General features: G+C 36.4%; 1 protein-coding gene across 3 annotated transcripts in view; it reads right to left on the bottom strand.

Moving 5' to 3' along the window:
* Window positions 1-17,492, bottom strand: part of DPH6 (diphthamine biosynthesis 6) — a 229,872-nt gene that overhangs the window by 126,781 nt on the left and 85,599 nt on the right. For all 3 annotated transcript variants that reach the window (XR_012633870.1, XM_074909806.1, XM_074909807.1), the window contains 4 exons: window positions 15,437-15,587; window positions 14,111-14,242; window positions 9,799-9,928; window positions 5,467-5,632 (listed from right to left, as the gene is read on the bottom strand). Coding sequence is in view for 2 of the 3 variants with exons in the window: in XM_074909806.1 (XP_074765907.1) it covers window positions 5,467-5,632; window positions 9,799-9,928; window positions 14,111-14,242; window positions 15,437-15,587 (579 nt within the window). In the remaining variant the exon portion in view is untranslated. The remainder of the gene's footprint in view (window positions 1-5,466; window positions 5,633-9,798; window positions 9,929-14,110; window positions 14,243-15,436; window positions 15,588-17,492) is intronic.

The following is a 17,492-nucleotide window of genomic DNA, read 5'->3' as shown; positions in this document are numbered from 1 at the left end:
ACAATAACTTTATATCAGTGGCAAAGTTACTCACATAGGAGCAGGCATGCCAGTGCCACTGGAGTACAAACTGCTTTCTTTCATCTACTAAAATAACAGTGTCCTAAGTGTTCTTCCATACAGCACCATTAATGATCTCAAGAGAAAGTTTTATAGCAAGACTTCTTTTTTCTATAATTATGCTGTTTCCTTAGTGTCATTCTGTCAGTAAATCCGTGATTTTAATATAAATCATAGAATCAGATAGAAATTTAGGTTGGAAAGGACTTCTAAAGTCACCTAATTCCACCTTATGCTTAGAGCAGGGCTAACTTAAGACATTAGAGCAGTTTGCTGCAGGCCTTGTGCAGTCAGGTTTTGAAGACCTGCTGGCTACAACCTTGTTAATGCAGCCTTCCCCTATTTAGCTGGCCTTTATTGTTGCAATGGTGAACTTCCAATTTATATTTAGATAGCTGACAGTCAGGATCTCTAGTTACTTCTTTGCAGATCTACTACCTAGACAGTCAGTCCCCACTCTACGCTGCTGCATGGTTCTACGCTTTCCTAGCAGCAGGGCTTTTGCTTCAGTTCTGTTAATTTCATGAGGCCTCTTGTTATCAGCTGCTTGTCTTGGTATCTCTGAATGGCAGCCCAGCCCTCCAATGCAAAAACCACAATCCAAATTATGGCCATCCACAATCCTGCTAGGCATGTATTCAATCCCATTGTCCAAGTTGTTGGTGTAGATGTTAACAGTATCATCCCAAGTATCAATCCCAGAGAAACACTAGACTGTTGACTACCACTTTTTTTTTTTTTTTCCACCCACTGGAAGCTCTGGGTATTCTAGCCTCATATTACTACATATGGTATAATATTATATACTGTTGTTGAATCACAGAAGAAAGGAAGGAAGCTATCAGCTATATGTATGTGAAAAAGCAGTATTTAAAGGGTTAACTATATCTTTAAGATTTATAGCATGTTTTTTTTTTTCAATCCCTGATTCACTAATAGGAATTTTCTGACCTCTTTCTATCCTTATGCTTCTCCAGCCGATCTTCCTACAAGGATAATCCATGCATCCTTAAATACATGGATTCCTTAAAATATGCATTTTGTTTAACAACAGCTAAACTTCTAGAAAACTGCAACCAGATAGTTTAAGTAGCCAGTTAATCGTTCCTAGTGTACATAATAGACAAGGCTATTTCCAATGCCACCTTTTCCTTCTAAAGGCATCTGATACAAATTGTGCACTAAGCTCTATTGGACCATTTTCAGTTTCATTGCAAGCGAAAAAAATAATTCTTAGCAAGGAAACATTAGAACCACTGCAAGTATCACTGCCTTAAGCCAGATGCAAGACTCTTTATTCACATTACAGTACTTACCTACTAATTTACATTGCCTTGATGATCAGAAAAACAAAAGGAAAAAATAATTTCTTGTGAGTAAACAGAAAAAAATAAGAACCCAGTCTGATCAAGTTATAGGTATCTGGACATTGGAATCAGAGAGTAAAAACACTCTTTTTGGTTTTATGTTTGTGCTACTGGGTTCATACAGTGCAGAGGAGAAAAGTGAGAAAAAGATGCCCGAGGGATGGCTGAAACTGGGATTTGGCAGCTGTCAGAGGGAAAGAACTGAGGTCACCAGGAAAAGCTAAAAGGTTCAACAGATATAATCAAGTCAGAGACACATATATGTCGGTATGTATATTATGTCACCATCAAAAATTATTGTAGAATATGAGAATATGATAAATTCTACTGTGGCAGTTTATTTGTTCATTTCCAGTTAGAAAAACGTTAAGAAACTTTGCCAAAGCAAACAAACTGCAAGTGCAAATAGACTTTTAAATTACATTAACATACTAGAAGAACATCTGGTACAAACACTGTCAACTTTCCACGCATTCTTAGATAAGTATTTGTGGTTAGTGTTTCAGCTGCACTGGGTTTTTTATTTTTATTTTTTTAATGAACTACACTCACAGTTCATTAATGCTCAAATAATGTTCTCAAAAAAAAAAAAAAATCATGAATAAGTTCTTGATATAAATTTCTCACCCCAAACACTGCTTTGCAGTGTATCTTCATGTTTAAGTCCCTGATGTACAACTATGTTGTTAGCTTTTGTGAAGACAGTAAGTAAACTGTTTCTGTACAAGCTACCAATTACTGCTTAGTCTTGACAAACCCTATAATCCACTGGTAAAACAGAGTTAAAAACAAAAATAAAATAATAATCTGATAAACAATTATGAGAAGTAAAAATATGAAGTACCTTTAGTAAAAATACTGAGCTACTACCAATGTTCAGTACAAACTGGGCTGGTGCCCACTGCGGAACAAAGATCTGGAGGAAGACAAACCATGTATCATCACATATTCCCAGGCTGAATAGCCTACATAGTCTGTGGCACTACTATTACGAGGACATAATCAGAACACCTGTTATACATTACTGAGATCAGCTGTATAGCCTTTACAATAACTCTGATGTAGCCTACATTCCAGTTGCTCACATAGACATTAAAATCGGCAGAGGTTTCTGTGCCGATAAAACAGGTAGACCAAGAAAAATACATTAAATGATCTCAGGTTTTATTTTATTACAAAAAAGTCAGTGATACTGTATCTTATGATAGTTCATGTCTATTTCTTACAACTAGAAATACTGAAATTGTTTTTAAAGAATGTTAATCCCAAAAAAGAAGGAAGATTTGCTTTTGTTATAACTACTTTGACAATCTGAATTTCATTCTGCTGCTGTTTTTTGGTGTCTATCAGACTGAGGTCAGGACATTCTCATGGTAAAATTAAAATTTTTACTTTTTGTCCTCATAGCACTGTTGGCTGGATCTTGCAAGGTCCCTACAGAATTAAAGTGATGCTTTGCTGAGTGATTTGTTGAGCCTGAAGTGTGAATCCCATAGTTCGCATGAACTACCTACACCTTTCTGCTGCCAGCTTCACTCTCACATGCTGGTGCACGTCAATCCCAACTTGAATACCCTGAAAATTACAGTCCTTGGCCTATTCTGAAGCAAAAACACCGTGTTAAAATACATGATGATTCTCCAGTGTCCACAAAACTTCATACTGGACCGAAAAGACAATTTAATTGTCCAATTATTGTCAAGTAAATGACAAACAAAAACTACAGATGAATAACATAAGGGTAATAACCATTTACTGTTTTAAGATCATTTAGCTTCTGTTCCTCAAACATACAAAACTGATCAACATTACTTCATCATAAAATTATTATAATTTCAAATAATTTTAGTTGACTATAAAGATTTTAAAACCACCTTTATTCCTTCCTTTTTTATTCTGGAAAATATATTCTATTCCTAAAACATACTGAAGTGCTTTACTTCTGCTGGTGATCTTAAGAGCTTTATACCTGCCGATAAATAGTCTGAGGAAGTTCTGAAAACCCATCTAAAGAAGATTTTAATTTTGGAAAATTCACATTTAAGAAGATGCAAGATCCATATATTTCATTAATAAATTTTCAAATGCAAGTACATTGCTTATGCACTTATACATCCCCCTATGATGCATTCTTATGAAAAGGTTTTACAGGTTGTATTTTTATATGGTATTTTAGAATGAAAAATATATTTAAATATCAACCACACTGACTGAAATAAAAAATATTTTTTGATGTTTACTGGATCAAGCTCTGCAGAACAGAAACATTACCAAAAAGTCAAAGACTCTTAGCAAGATAAAAACAGGATAATGTTAAATATTGATACTCTGATGAAATATTGGTGGTAGTAGTAAGGCAAAATCTGGCAAAGGAAAATATTGCTGGTATTACCAGTTCCCCATACAGGTGTTTGTGAACTAGCGACAGAACTTAGCCATAAAGGACAACAAGTAAGTGATCCTGTAGCAGAGGTGCAGCTTTTCATTACTGTTTCTTTATTCCTGTGATCACTGGATTTTAAAAACAAAAATACTTTGTTTTCCACCTTAAGGGAAAATAATGTCACTTGACTAAAAAATTCCCTTGAGAAAAAAAAACAACAAACCAAACCAAACCAAAAGCAAACAACAGACAGTGGAAAGTTTTCCTTAATGTCTAAACTGCTGACCAACATTATTGGTTACACTAGATTTGAAGAGAAATGAAGAAATGAAGCTTTCCTTGGCTATGCTGACTGTTCCATACCATCAGGAGATCCAAGAGACTGGCAGTGCCTGCTTATTGCCCATTTGCAGAATGGGACTCTTCACTGGGTTACTAAAGCAATTTTCAGTTCACATCCTTTTCTGAATTTAGTCTATGACAACTCCAGGACCATAATACAGATTTGTTGCAAGGATATATCAGAGAAGTTTCTCCAAATACAAAGGTTCAAAGCTTATTAAATTTTATCTTTGTAGGACTATGTATGATGTGATACAATTATGACCATCAAGGTGTAAGACAGAATGGAAGAAAGTTTAAGAAACTAACTTTCTGCTTTCTCATTAAAACCAGATATATACAGATGATAAAACCCCACTCTGCTATAACCACAAGATTAATACAGTACTTATCTACTACCATTTCCTCCTGCAAATGAAACAAATCCCATATGAGCTTCTGAAGCAAAATACTATTTCTGAAGTTTTCTGTAAAAAGGTACAAAGATAAACCAAAGCTTAATTCCATGGCCATTATACTAGGTGGGTTTGCAGACTCAAAGAAGTTTCAGGAAATTTACATGTTGCTTAATCAGTTTGCACAACACAGTAATTTGGACTGGACAATGTATTACACGGAAGGAGTATTAGTAAGGAAGGCATATATAAATTTTTTGCAACAGAAAAGGTGAGACACTTCATCAATTGCCAGAACGGTACTAGCTAGGCAAGAGGTACTGCACTGGGATAAAAGCTTTTTATTCAAATTTTTGGTCCCCTTTTTCATGATACATTACTGCCTCCTCTTCACAGTTTTAAATAGTATGTAACATTCTATTCAGTTTGTTATTAATTTGAAAAAAAGAGTTCTTCAGCCTTGCTGTACTTTTAAATGGTTAAGTAGTACCAAGAGCCTCAAGAGGGATTCCATTAAATAAGCATTTTAGGATTGACTTACCTATAAAAAAAGTTTAAACTTGCTCACTTTAAACAAACAAATTTCAGATACGATCAGATGTCCCTAAATTGTGTTTATATTCTAGGCAGATTATAAAAGTGCATGTGTGACACAATTATTTGGTCTAACTATAGCATACAATGAAAGTAGACTGTTCTTGAGATTATCTGCAAGAATAATTTAACCAGCCTTATGATCAGAAAATGAAAGACTGATGTGGAGTAAGTTTTTGTTTTGTCCGTAAGTTTTGAAAATATAAATTCAAAATGTTCATTTAAAATTTTTTTTACAGTCAGTTTGGAGAGAAGGAGATTTTGTAACTGTATTCATTTCAGTAAACTGACATATAGTCCACATGAAGTAACAAAGATTCCTTACCTTGATGGACTGACTGTAAGGTCCTATGCTAGCAGGTGCCCAGTGGGAAATGCTCTGTACATGCATGACCAGTTTTTCATCACGTAATACATCATCTGTTGCAATGTGTGCAAGGCAGTCAATGCAAAACAGTACTCCATCAGGTAACAGGGTTTCCACACATACTCTGAAAACACAAGATAATTATTTTTTTCAAATATAAAGTTTACTTGCACCAAGTTTCAGCATTTACTTTCCATGGGTTTTTCGTTTGGATACTATGTTATAAAATTTTGTGAGGAACATAAAACTTTCAAAAGCTATGGTATCACAATAACCTACTATCATTTACATTGTTATCCCCTCTCTAGATAATGATCAGCTTCAGATTTCCCAGAAAGATAATTTCCATCACCAAGGAGAAACTAGTATCACAGCCAATGTCTCATTTCCTTTTGGTTATTTTTATGATGTGTATTATTTTATTAAGAATAGATGAGTTCTTTTATTAAAAAAACCTTAATCATACAACCATGGAAATGCCAGATAAGTTATGCCAAGCAGCCTTCAGACTAAGTGTATCACTGTCATATTCTTACCTTCACACATTTTTCAGTGAATCTCCTTCTAATGGTTGGACTAGAGGTTCAGGTTTCTAAAAAGCAGCAGCTTGTTCCTTTATACCCTTCTCATGGAATCATACAATGGGTTTGGTTGAAAGGGATCTTAAGGATCACCTAGTTCCCACCCCCCTGCCATGGGCAGGGACACCTTCCCCTAGCCCAGGTTGCTCACAGCCCCGTCCAACCTGGCCTTGAGCACTGCCAGGGAGGGGGCAGCCACAGCTGCTCTGGGAAACCTGTGCCAGGGTCTCACCACCCTCACAGTAAAAAATTTCTTCCTTATATCTAATCTAAATCTACTCTCTTTCAGTTTAAAGCCATTACCCACATCCTATCCCTACAATCCCTGATCAAGAGTCCCTCCCCAGCTTTCCTGTAGCTCCCTTTAAGTACTGGAAGGCCGCTATAAGGTCTCCCTGGAGCCTTCTCTTCCCCAGGCTGAACAACCCCAACTCTCTCAGACTGCCCACATAGGAGAGATGCCCCAGCCCGTGCTCATCTTCGTGGCCTCCTCTGGACCAGCTCAAGGAGGTCCATGTCCTTCCATGTTGTGGGCCCCAGAGCTGGGCACAGCACTGCAGGTGGGGTCTCATGAGAGCAGAGTAGCGGGTGAGAATCACCTCCCTCAATCTGCTTCTTTTGATGCATCCCAGAATACAGTTGGCTTTCTGGCCTGCAAGCACACATTACTGGCTCATAGTCAGTTCTCTATCCACTGCTACTCCCAAGTCCTTCTCCTCAGGGCTGCTCTCAATACACTCATTGCCCAGCCTGTATTTGTGAACAGGGTTGCCTCATCCCATGTGCAGGACCTTACACATGGCCTTGTTGAACTTCATGAGGTTTGCATGGTCCCACCTCTGAAGCCTGTCAAGGTCCCTCTGAATGATATCCCTTACCTCCAGCGTGTTGACCACACCACACAGCCTGAACTTGCTGAGGGTGCACTCAATCCCACTGTCCATGTCTCCAACAAAGATGTTAAACAGCAGTGTTCCCAACACTGAGCCCTGAGGAACACCACATGTTCTCACGTTATCATGCAATACTAAGCACATTTTTCTGTTACACTTCAAGTTGCATGACAGACTCACACTTATGACAAGACTGAAAACCTACTTAAGCACTCATTTAAGAAGTTCTCTTTTGTTTGCTCCAAGGAAGGCTGAGTGCCTGGATGACAGAGAGACAGAGGGTCTGTGGCATGTGACCAGTGAAAAAGCAGCGGAGGGGGGTTCGTGGGTGTGAGGGAAAATCAACATTTCAAAGCCTGAAAAATAATTATATTTAGTCCATGCATAAAAAAGTTATTTAGCTCCCAGCAGGAATCCAACAAAAAATCAGTTGTTCACTTACATATCATATAACATAACCTTACAAAATTCTTCACATCTTGCTTATTTCTTCCAAGAAAACTATTTTTCTCCCCTCCTCCTATATGCAAATACAGTATTTTTTCCTCATTACCATCATCATAAGCATGGATGAATGGATTTTCTGCTTGGGCTGATAAATTTTCAAGTCAATTTTGCAAATTTAGTGCAGATCCACACCCTTGAGTCAATGCTCCCAGCATATTGCTTGTGAGAACTCCCACAAGCAGGTCTTTGTGCACAATCCAACGATGCAGCCATGCAAACTGCTGTATAACCTTCTTCTGGACAAAATGCAACATAAATCTGTTTGTTCCATAAAAATAATCATAAAAATCAATTTTCCTGCAACTTCCTAATCTTCCTACCTGTTATTTTAGTGATGGAAGACTACGTAGCTGGTATGCAAATGTGGAGGTTTAAAAGATACAGCAGCATGAGAAATGAGGGAAGCTAAATCAGGAAAAGTTAAGTATTTATTCATAAAGTGAACTTAAGATACATAGGAGTGGAGATTGTGTTGTTTACAGATGGGACTAGATCCCTCCTCTGAAGGCACACGCAATCAACACTCCATCCCTCTGTGATTTAGTAATCCTGGCCTACAATCAACATCTTGAAGAAGCCTCTTCTTGCTCTCTTTTGATCTCTTTTGACACCCAGTGTAGGAGAATTTGAATCTATGATGATACATGTTACCTTAACAGTGTCTTTTAACTATTTTTCATGCTATACTTAAAATTCACAAGCCTACAGTACACTTTGTATTCTGTAATAAGAGTATAAATACAATATTTTAGATTAGAAAATTGCTGAACAGTTGGTTTTAAAAATATGAACATGACATGAGGTCTGACCTCATAGTTGACCCTGCTTTGAGCAGGGGATTGGACTAGATGACCTCCAGAGGTCCCTTCCAACCTGTATTAACCTATGATCCAAGTTGAATATTTTGGGCTATAGCAGTTCTGCATACTGAGCACAGTATCTCAGATGCTTAAGGAACATGAATTACTGTAATAAGAAATAAGCCCTTTTGACACAGGTAATAATTTACAAATGTAAAATTAGTTTTAACACACATCTTTTAAAAAGAACAAAAATGTAATGGACTAGGTGTTTGTTATCCAATTTCCAATGGAAAAAAAAAACCAACAAATGAACATACCCAAATAACACAGGAATCACATACTGCATAATTAGATCATCAAGCTGTTTCATTGTCAGAGGTGGAGTTGGATGCGATGTTGAAGATTCTGTACTAAAAATCTATGATTTGGTGACCCATGAATATGTAAGTGCAGATAAGTTACCCACTAACAATCTGACAGAAACAGAAGACATTTAGAACAACTACATTGGACTGAGCCAAAAAAACATCTAGTCCAGTATTCATATTCAACCATAGCCAAGTGCATATAAGCAGGGGAAGAAAAGGAACAGAGTAAGTATATACTGGTACTGTCTTGCAATAACCGCCAGTATCTCATAATGTGCACTCAAGTCATCTCCTCAGCTAACAATTTTGCTTTTGTATTTCACAAAATAAACAGAACAAAGTGAATGGAGATCAGTGGTACAAAGTCTCACAGATGGCCAGTAACTAGTGGTGTATCCCAGGAGTCTATACTGGGTCCAGTCCTGTTCAACATCTTCATTAATAATCTGGATGATGGGGCAGAGTGTACCCATGGTAAATTTGCAGATGATACAAAACTAGGAGGAATGGCTGATATACGAGAGATTTGTGTCACCATGCAGATGGAACTCGACAGGCTGGAGAAACAGGCACACAGAAACTTCATGAAGTTCAACAAGGAGAAGTTGAAAGTCCTGCACCTGGGGAGGAACAAAACCATGGTACAGTATACTCTGGGGGCCAACTGGCTCAAAAGCAGCTTTGCAGAGAAAGACCAAGAGGTTCGTGAAGGACACCAAGTTGAACATAAGGCAGCCATGTGCCCTTGTGGCAAAGAGGGCTGATGATATCCTGGGCTGCATTCAGAGGACCGCTGCCAACGTGTCAAGGGAGGTAAACAAAAAAGTAAATAAAATCCCACCAACACAAAAGAATTGTCAGTTTAATCAAGTCTCAGAGAAGAGCTGCGTCTTCCAAAAAATGTATTATTCTTTCATATAGGTGGGGCATTTGCAAACCTTATGGTATATATTAAGGCAAGACTTTCCAATCCTAGTGTTTATCAGTTGAAGAGCCCTGATGTGCTTACTCCAAAAGACAGCAAAAGTCTACTTCTGTGAGGCACAAACATTTGGACAAAAGCTTCATAAATATGGTAACAATAACTCAGTATATTACAGTGTATCATAAATATACTATAGCAGTAGTCTAATCCTACCTTGCTGGTGGACACAAATCAAATTCTGTCACATAAACTGAATTTATGACATTGAAATCTTTCATGCTCTTCATATACAGATGAACCAAAATAATATCCTTCAGTTTCAATCCCTCTGAAGTCATATTAGCTGCAGGATAAAAATAATATAGCTGTTAAAGAAAGAATATTTTAAATGCGTGTAGAAAGACAGCATAGGCATCCTGGTTTTGTTCAGAAAAAACAACTGGTAATAACCTAAGAGCTGTCTAAACATGACTGAAGGCTTTGCAACATACTACCTTTTCCCTCATAATACCTATTTTTTTGTGAAATTCTTTCTCATTTTAGTTTTCCAAATACACAGAAACAGAATGCAAATAAATTTTATCAACCCTGAGCAGTGGTGAATTCTTGCCCCAAGAAAACATATCATGCATTAATGCATGCAGATATGTTACAGTCTGAATTCCTCGTAACCATAAGTTTTATTATCTCGTATTTTTTTTATTTTCAGTCTATGACAGCTAGTAATCTATAAAGGACTTTGAATCACAAAAGTACAGAACTGGAAGGGACAATAAGAGGTCCTTTAGTGCATCACCCTCTTCAAAGAAAAGATCAAATATTCATATGCTATTCCAGGGGGATGCTTGTCTAAGCTGTTTTTAAAAATCCTCACTGCAATAATAATCTCTGCATAAACAAAGAGTTATAAATGGCAAGACAGACAATGGGTAACAGAAGTGGCCACAGGAGAAATGAAGGAAAGATGAGAGCAGAGGAAAGTTCAAGCAGACAGTTAAAGAAAAGATACTGGGAAGTCAAGATCATCTGCATGTGTATGCATAGAAGATTCCAGTCATAGCACTTAAGGAGAATCTACTACTCTTACACAGTCAATACTACAACAAGATATATGAATCAGCTCTGCAGTGTGGACCTTTTGTAACTCATGAGCAACAGAAACTAAATAAAGACAAAAACTGCTTTGAATATAGAGCATACATAATAACAGAGTCCCATGTGACCTAACTTAAATGAACTACATAAAGCTCTTCTCAGTGTAACTTTGGGGATCTTGTCTTGTAATGTTACAGTGTGTACCTGTATATACCCACATATATCTATACATTTATTTTCCAGTGGACAAGAGTATAAAGACAATTTCTGTTGGCTGTTGCCTTAGTGAGAAACAAACACTTTTTGTGTAACACTTTTCTGTGCTTTTAAAGACAGTTCAGGAGATGGCACATTTCCATAAAGGTTAGTTTGGTCATACCAATACTGAATTTTGCTCTGATTGTCTCAGCTTTATTTAGTCATACTGCCATTAGTGTTGGCAATCCGAAGAGGGGAATTCTCACTAACAGAAAAGGAAGCATGTGCTAAGTGATATAAGAGATTATATAGCAATTGACATAGATCTCCTGTGAAGTCAAGATACATCTCCAGAAATATCAGCTAATTAGCACACAAGATAATTCTCTTCAGAAATACCAATGTATTTGAATGCTGCCTGATAGCAATCACTAGGTCAATATCAGCTCTTAATGTCATCAAACTTCCAGCCAGCATTTTAGTCAAGAAGAAAGAGTTTGGGCCTGCAGTTAAAAGTTCTGCAGCATTATATGGAATAATGGTGGGGAAAAAAACCACCACCAAGTTGACTCCCCCTCCCAGGTCTAAATTTAAAATGTATTAAGTGTCCTGGTTCAGCTAGGACAGGGTTAAGTTTCCCCAGCAGTGGGGAGAGAGCTCCAGCCAGGTTATTCGATACCATGCTGCCAGGTCTGGGCGCCCAAGCTCGGGAACAATTCTCTGGGATTGCTTTTGTCCCTGACGGTACCTGCGACGGGACTGCTCTATCCTTGTGGTATATCTCTGTATATTTCATCCTGTTCATTGTTATTACTGCTTATTGTTATTGTCATTGCTATTGTGTTCAGTTTATTATTATTCGTTACACTGTTGTATTAAATTTTTCCTTATCTCAACCCTGGGGTTTGTATCTCACTCCCTGCCCCATCCGTCCAAGGGTGAGGCAGGGACAACGGCAGTGTGGTCTCGGATCCTGTGAGGGCCTAAACTACCACAATAAGCCAACAAGTTAACTCTGATTTGTGGACACATAACAGTATTAGAATAAGTTGAAAGCAAAGAGATTTGGATAAATTCCTAGTTTCTAGCTTTATTTTTTAAAATCTTCTTAAAGTAGAAGTACAATCCCTTTTTCCTCTTCATGAATTAGAGGAATGATGGGAAACAATTTCTCCCTAGCTTGCAAGCAGAATAAAATTGACTTCCCAAAGCACTCTATCCAGTAGAAATGCATAAATGATGAACTGGTTACCAACCCACCCCTTGAGTTCTTGGCAAGTTCTGTTTCCCAAGGAGAGGATTCTTACACTGAACATCTCCAGGACGTACAGGGAAACCACACAGCCCTTCTGTTGAATTTCAAGCCAGTCACTGTTCCTAATAATTTATAAAATATGATTAGGTGACTCATCCTTACTTGTGCAGAACTGCACAAAAATGACCCACAAGGTAACATGGTCGAAGTACAGCTTAGTTTTTTTTAATAGGTTATCCAGGATCCTTAGGCTGAGAGTCACAAAAGACAGTATCCAAACCGTCTACGAGAAGTAGCATTTTAGACTAAATTTTCATGTTGTAATAATCTATGTAGTTGTCTTCAAGCCTGTGAAGCTTTGCTGTGGTACAGCTGCATCAGAGCTGCTTTACATATAAAGCACTGCAATTTTTGTCATCTTCCAATCACATCTAAAAAAAGTTTAACAAAAGAGTTTAAGAAAATAAATATAAACAGTAAGGTACTGTATTCCTTTCTGGTTTTGGCTTCACAGGAGAATTCCATCTTCTTTACAAAAACATCTAGTACTAAATTTCCATTTCTGAATCCTTTTGGCAGCACTTATCCTCTTTAGATGTGATTAAATCAGTTAACCCAGCAGAGGTTAAAAGGACTGTGCTTATTTCATTCACACTGTCCTGAACACTGAACTGCTGTATAGATCACAAGTATGAATTCAGAAAAAGCCTTGTGCATATTTGCAGATGAGTTGTCAGAAACAAATTGTTTCTTTTGCCATGACAGAGCCATAATTCATTTAGTCTCCCACACCTTCTTCCAAAAAGAGAAAAACGAAAGGAAATGTGAGACTTGACATTTCCTACCAAGGATCAGAAAATTACTTTTTTTTTTTTTTTTTTTTTTTTACTGCAATACAGCTAATGCAAGCAATTTGCTGAAAGTAACCAGCTACTGTACTAGTCAGAGACAGTGTTTTTTGACAGATGCTAAGGCAAAAAATGTATCATGTTTGTACTAGCCGATTTCCATTCAAATGTAATGAGAACAAAATAAAACATTACACAACCTTTTTGCTTCAATTTACAGATTATGCCCAGAAGATTTACACTAAATACTACTGTCTTTTACTAAAAGTTTGGTCACATTCACCTTGATGTTTTCCAAGCAATCAAAAACTAGCTTAATGACCTTCTACAAAGTATAACTTCTTTGCTTCTGAAAAAAAGTCTAGCATTTCTTTATCATCCTATATTAAATCATGAATACCTAGCTGCAATGCAAAAAATAAGATTTTTATAGGACATCATCTCAGGCAAATTCATGGACATGAGCGTACTCATTTAGATACTAAAATTATTTCCATTTTTATGAATGAAAAGAAGCTGGTATAAACATGCTTTACTTAAAATTTAGAATTAAAAAAACCCCCAAACTTCCAAAATGTGAACACTTCATTTTATATGCCAGTATCTTGTAAGAGGGGGATAGTAAGGAACCTGGATTTCATGATTCCCTAGATAGCAATTTCTTCTTTACATTAAGAATATAAATGAGATTTACTACTAGTGACCTAATCTTAGATGCTCAAACGTGCAACAGCTTTCTTGAGAACTTAATTTAAAATTATGGTAGCTACAAAAGTGCTTCAGCAAGTAGACAACATCCATAGCACACATGCACACTCACACACAGAGTATATATTGCAAGAAAGCTATAAAGCAAGTTTTAAAGTAAGTACTGTGTAGTGTTGTTACAGTGATATGAACAATACTCTGGCTTTCTAGAGCCTTCAAAATTCAGTCAAATTATGATGTGTTCAATATAAAAGCTGGCAGTCTTGGTATCAGTGACTCTAATCAAATGCAAAATGAGATGGTAAACTGACAACCACCACATTTAAAGTTATAAAACCATATGACAATACAGATTCTTACTTAATACCATATTAAAACCAGTGTAGATAACAGCAGATAATGCATTAACTGAATAAAGCACCTTGGAGAGAAGAAAATGCTTCCCTTGCTGCCTCCTGAACACTTCTGCCTTTTGATGGAAGGAAGTGGGCAGCAATACCTGAAAACCATTGGTAACCACTCAGGGATTTTCCTGAACTTCCAGACATCTTAGCTATGGGAAATGAAGAACAGCACTGTAATTATAATAATCTAGAATATATTTTAAATTGTTTAAGTAAGAAGAACGTCTACAGAAAAAAAATGAAATCACAAACTGTGAAAACATCTTCAAAAATTATTTACAGACAAACATATAAAACAAAACCTTAAAAGTGTGCTGGCAACATCTTCCAAATGCTACTTGACAAATCCTTCTTCAACACTGCCTTCAGAAAATATGCCTGCAAGTACTATTTAGCTGAGAATTTCAGTACTTTCCTCATTTCCATTTTTACCAGCCTTTTATACTTTCTCTACCTGTTTTGATACAGACTTGGCACAAGATGTGACACTGAAAAAGTAAAATTTTCAAAAGTATCTAAGTGACACAGGAACAGATTTTCATATTTATATGCCAAATTTTAATGGAAGTTAGGTGTTTAACCTGGTTCTGATCATCTTAGATAATGCATAGTGTGTTTAGACATTTTCTAACATTCCACAAGGCACTTATCCATATTCAAGAGCCTAAACACCATTCACTATCAAACACTGCTATGCTATGAAACTTAGTTTTCAGAAAAAGTTTACTAATCTTTGGTGATGCTGTGGTACTTCAGTGAGGTACCAATCTATGATGTTAGGCTTCTTTTGCATGAATTACCTCATGTTTGAGGCAGTGCTAATATCAGCTATACGATTAGTTACTGCAGCTCACCTAAGAGGCAGTAACTTGCTAGGCTGCTAAACTCGACCATGCATGTCACCCTGAGGTTGCCTAGGTGGGGACAGACTCATACACTACAAGCAAGTTGAACGGTTGCATTTTGTACTCCATTTGAGAGTTTGTTTTTCTATCTTCAACTTAAAAATTGCAGCATATGGGTACAGGTGTGGTTAGACGTCAATCCCTTCACTCAAATGAATGATTCTATTATAGTAATTTCATTCAGGCAAACAGAACATATTCATGTGTGCTTTCTGAAAGAAATAAAGAACAAAATGGGTTATGCTCCTGTAAAATAACTTGAAATGCTTCATTACTACAGATCTATTGATTCCCATCAGAAAACTGAATTGTAGTAGGATCTCCTTTTTTCGGACTGGTTATTGAAGGTCATGCATTCTCTTCAGGAGTGTTATTACAGTGAAATATTCAATTATTTTTTTTTTTTTTTTTTTTTAATGAAAGCTGTGCAAGACTCACTGAAATCCAAAGAATTATGTTTCAAGGATTTCCAGGTGACTGCAATGTTTTGCTCTGGTTCATCCTCTTCTGACAAAGGGAAAATATCGTCGTCATTGCAGCTTACCTCACAAGAACAGCTATTAACCATAAACGTACCTGAAGATTCACCCTGCTTGAGACAAACATCATAAAATAAGCAAGTAAACAGTATACAAAGCAGTAAGAAATTAGCAAATCTATCATTCAGATTTTGGGTTTCAATTACAAAAAATACTGTAGCTTAATCAGTAAATAAACTTAGAACATTTCATGGAAGAACAACATTAGGATTTCCCACTATTTAGATTGCAGAAACTGACAGAATACAATGTGCTCCTGTTGACATATCATATGGAAAAAAAAATGCAGACTTAGTAGTAAATAAGGGCAACCAATATGAAAAATGATGGGACTCAAGATGAAAGACAGAAAGAATACTATGATGAAGAAATGCTATTCTACAGTTATATACAGGACAACTATGTTTTCCAAAAATAGTATAAATTAAGTGAAAAAGTGAACAAAAGTACAAAAGCAACAATTTGATAATTGACACTGTCACTAAACACTTGAAACAGAGCAAAAGACTAACAACAAAGTCTTAAAATCTTGTGCACTCCATGTAAAAAAAAATATAAAAATATCTCTATTCATCTAACAAAGACTATCCCATCAAACTCACCATGCTGTGGGATGCTCAGAATTTTGAGATACAGAAAAGAGCATTTCCCACGATTTATACATTGAAGTGATTTCTTGACAAGGAAGGAAAACAATTCACTGTACCTTCTCTTATTCCCAAATGCTTGCTTAGGCCTAGGAAGAGAGAACTACGCAGTGCGCCTTTTGAAGCGAAATGCACAGGCAGAGCACATATTGATCAGTCTTCCAAAATTCTGTGTTCATTATATTTTCAACAAGTCACATTATTACAGAATACATACATTTTAAAAAAAATTTTAGAACAATCAGAAACCCTGCTCTCTTCCATCTGATTTTCCAAGGCAGCCTAATCTGCAGAGCATGTTGACTTTGGGATCACCAGTTTGGCTAATACTACTTGTCTTCATCTAAAACCAATATGAATTATGACAGAATTTATCCATTAACCTTAACCAAACATCACTGCATGCTGTAACTCCAGATTCTATTACTTTTCTGTTCAAAGGTATCAAATTTCACACAATGTCTAAACTATGCATTTTACTACAGACTTCCTAAATATTAAATTCACAAAAATTATGACAAAGCCAAATAAAGCAAGATAAAAAGTTGACAAAATACAAAGCCTTTGGCAATCCTTAAATATGGATCAGAAACTGCTGAATATTCTTTCAGCTCACAAATTAGTATACTATCTATAGAATTTTGATGCAAAATGTCTATGAGATAGAATATTAATGTTATACAGTGAAGTACTCATAAGGTCACCTGAAGTTTGACTCTGCATTCTTTGCTTTTTAACAATTAGATCTCATCAAGCTGTCAAACAAAACGGGATATAGTAAAAATTACTAATCATGTTTGAACATAGAAATTTTTTTTTAAAGTAAATTTTTTTTCTTTTCATTGGAAAATAAAACATTGTAATTTCAAAAGTTTTGTCTGGATATTAAAAAAAAATAAAAAAAGGTGAGAAAAAAGGCAGGAAACCAGTATGCATCAGAAGTCTGCAATGAGAACTCACCATTTACATCAATATTTGACTTTACTGGAGAGAAAAAGGATCCAGTTAAGTTAAAGCAGTGTATTTGGAAATTCTCAGGAAAGGCTAAATTATAAAAAGGTCATTACCTATGAGAGGAAACTCAGCTCTGCTGCCTCTAAAAGGGCTCAAGGGGAGTTTTATAAGCACTGTAAACGCTAAAGCTATGCTCTAAGAGGGGCTGATGTTCTTTGATTGGACCTCATTTTATTCATTCCTCCAAGAAAGGCATGAAAGTCAAGGCAATAATCTACTTTATGTGAATCAATTGCACATGAGAGGTTAAAAGAAGTCAACTAAATGTAGCATAATGGTGCAGAGATGAAAACT

The sequence above is a fragment of the Athene noctua genome, chromosome 6 (genome assembly GCF_965140245.1).
Source record: "Athene noctua chromosome 6, bAthNoc1.hap1.1, whole genome shotgun sequence".
In the NCBI taxonomy this organism is placed as follows: Eukaryota; Metazoa; Chordata; class Aves; order Strigiformes; family Strigidae; genus Athene; species Athene noctua.
The sequence above is the reverse complement of the archived record's forward strand: the minus strand, read 5'-3'. Positions and strand labels throughout refer to the sequence as shown.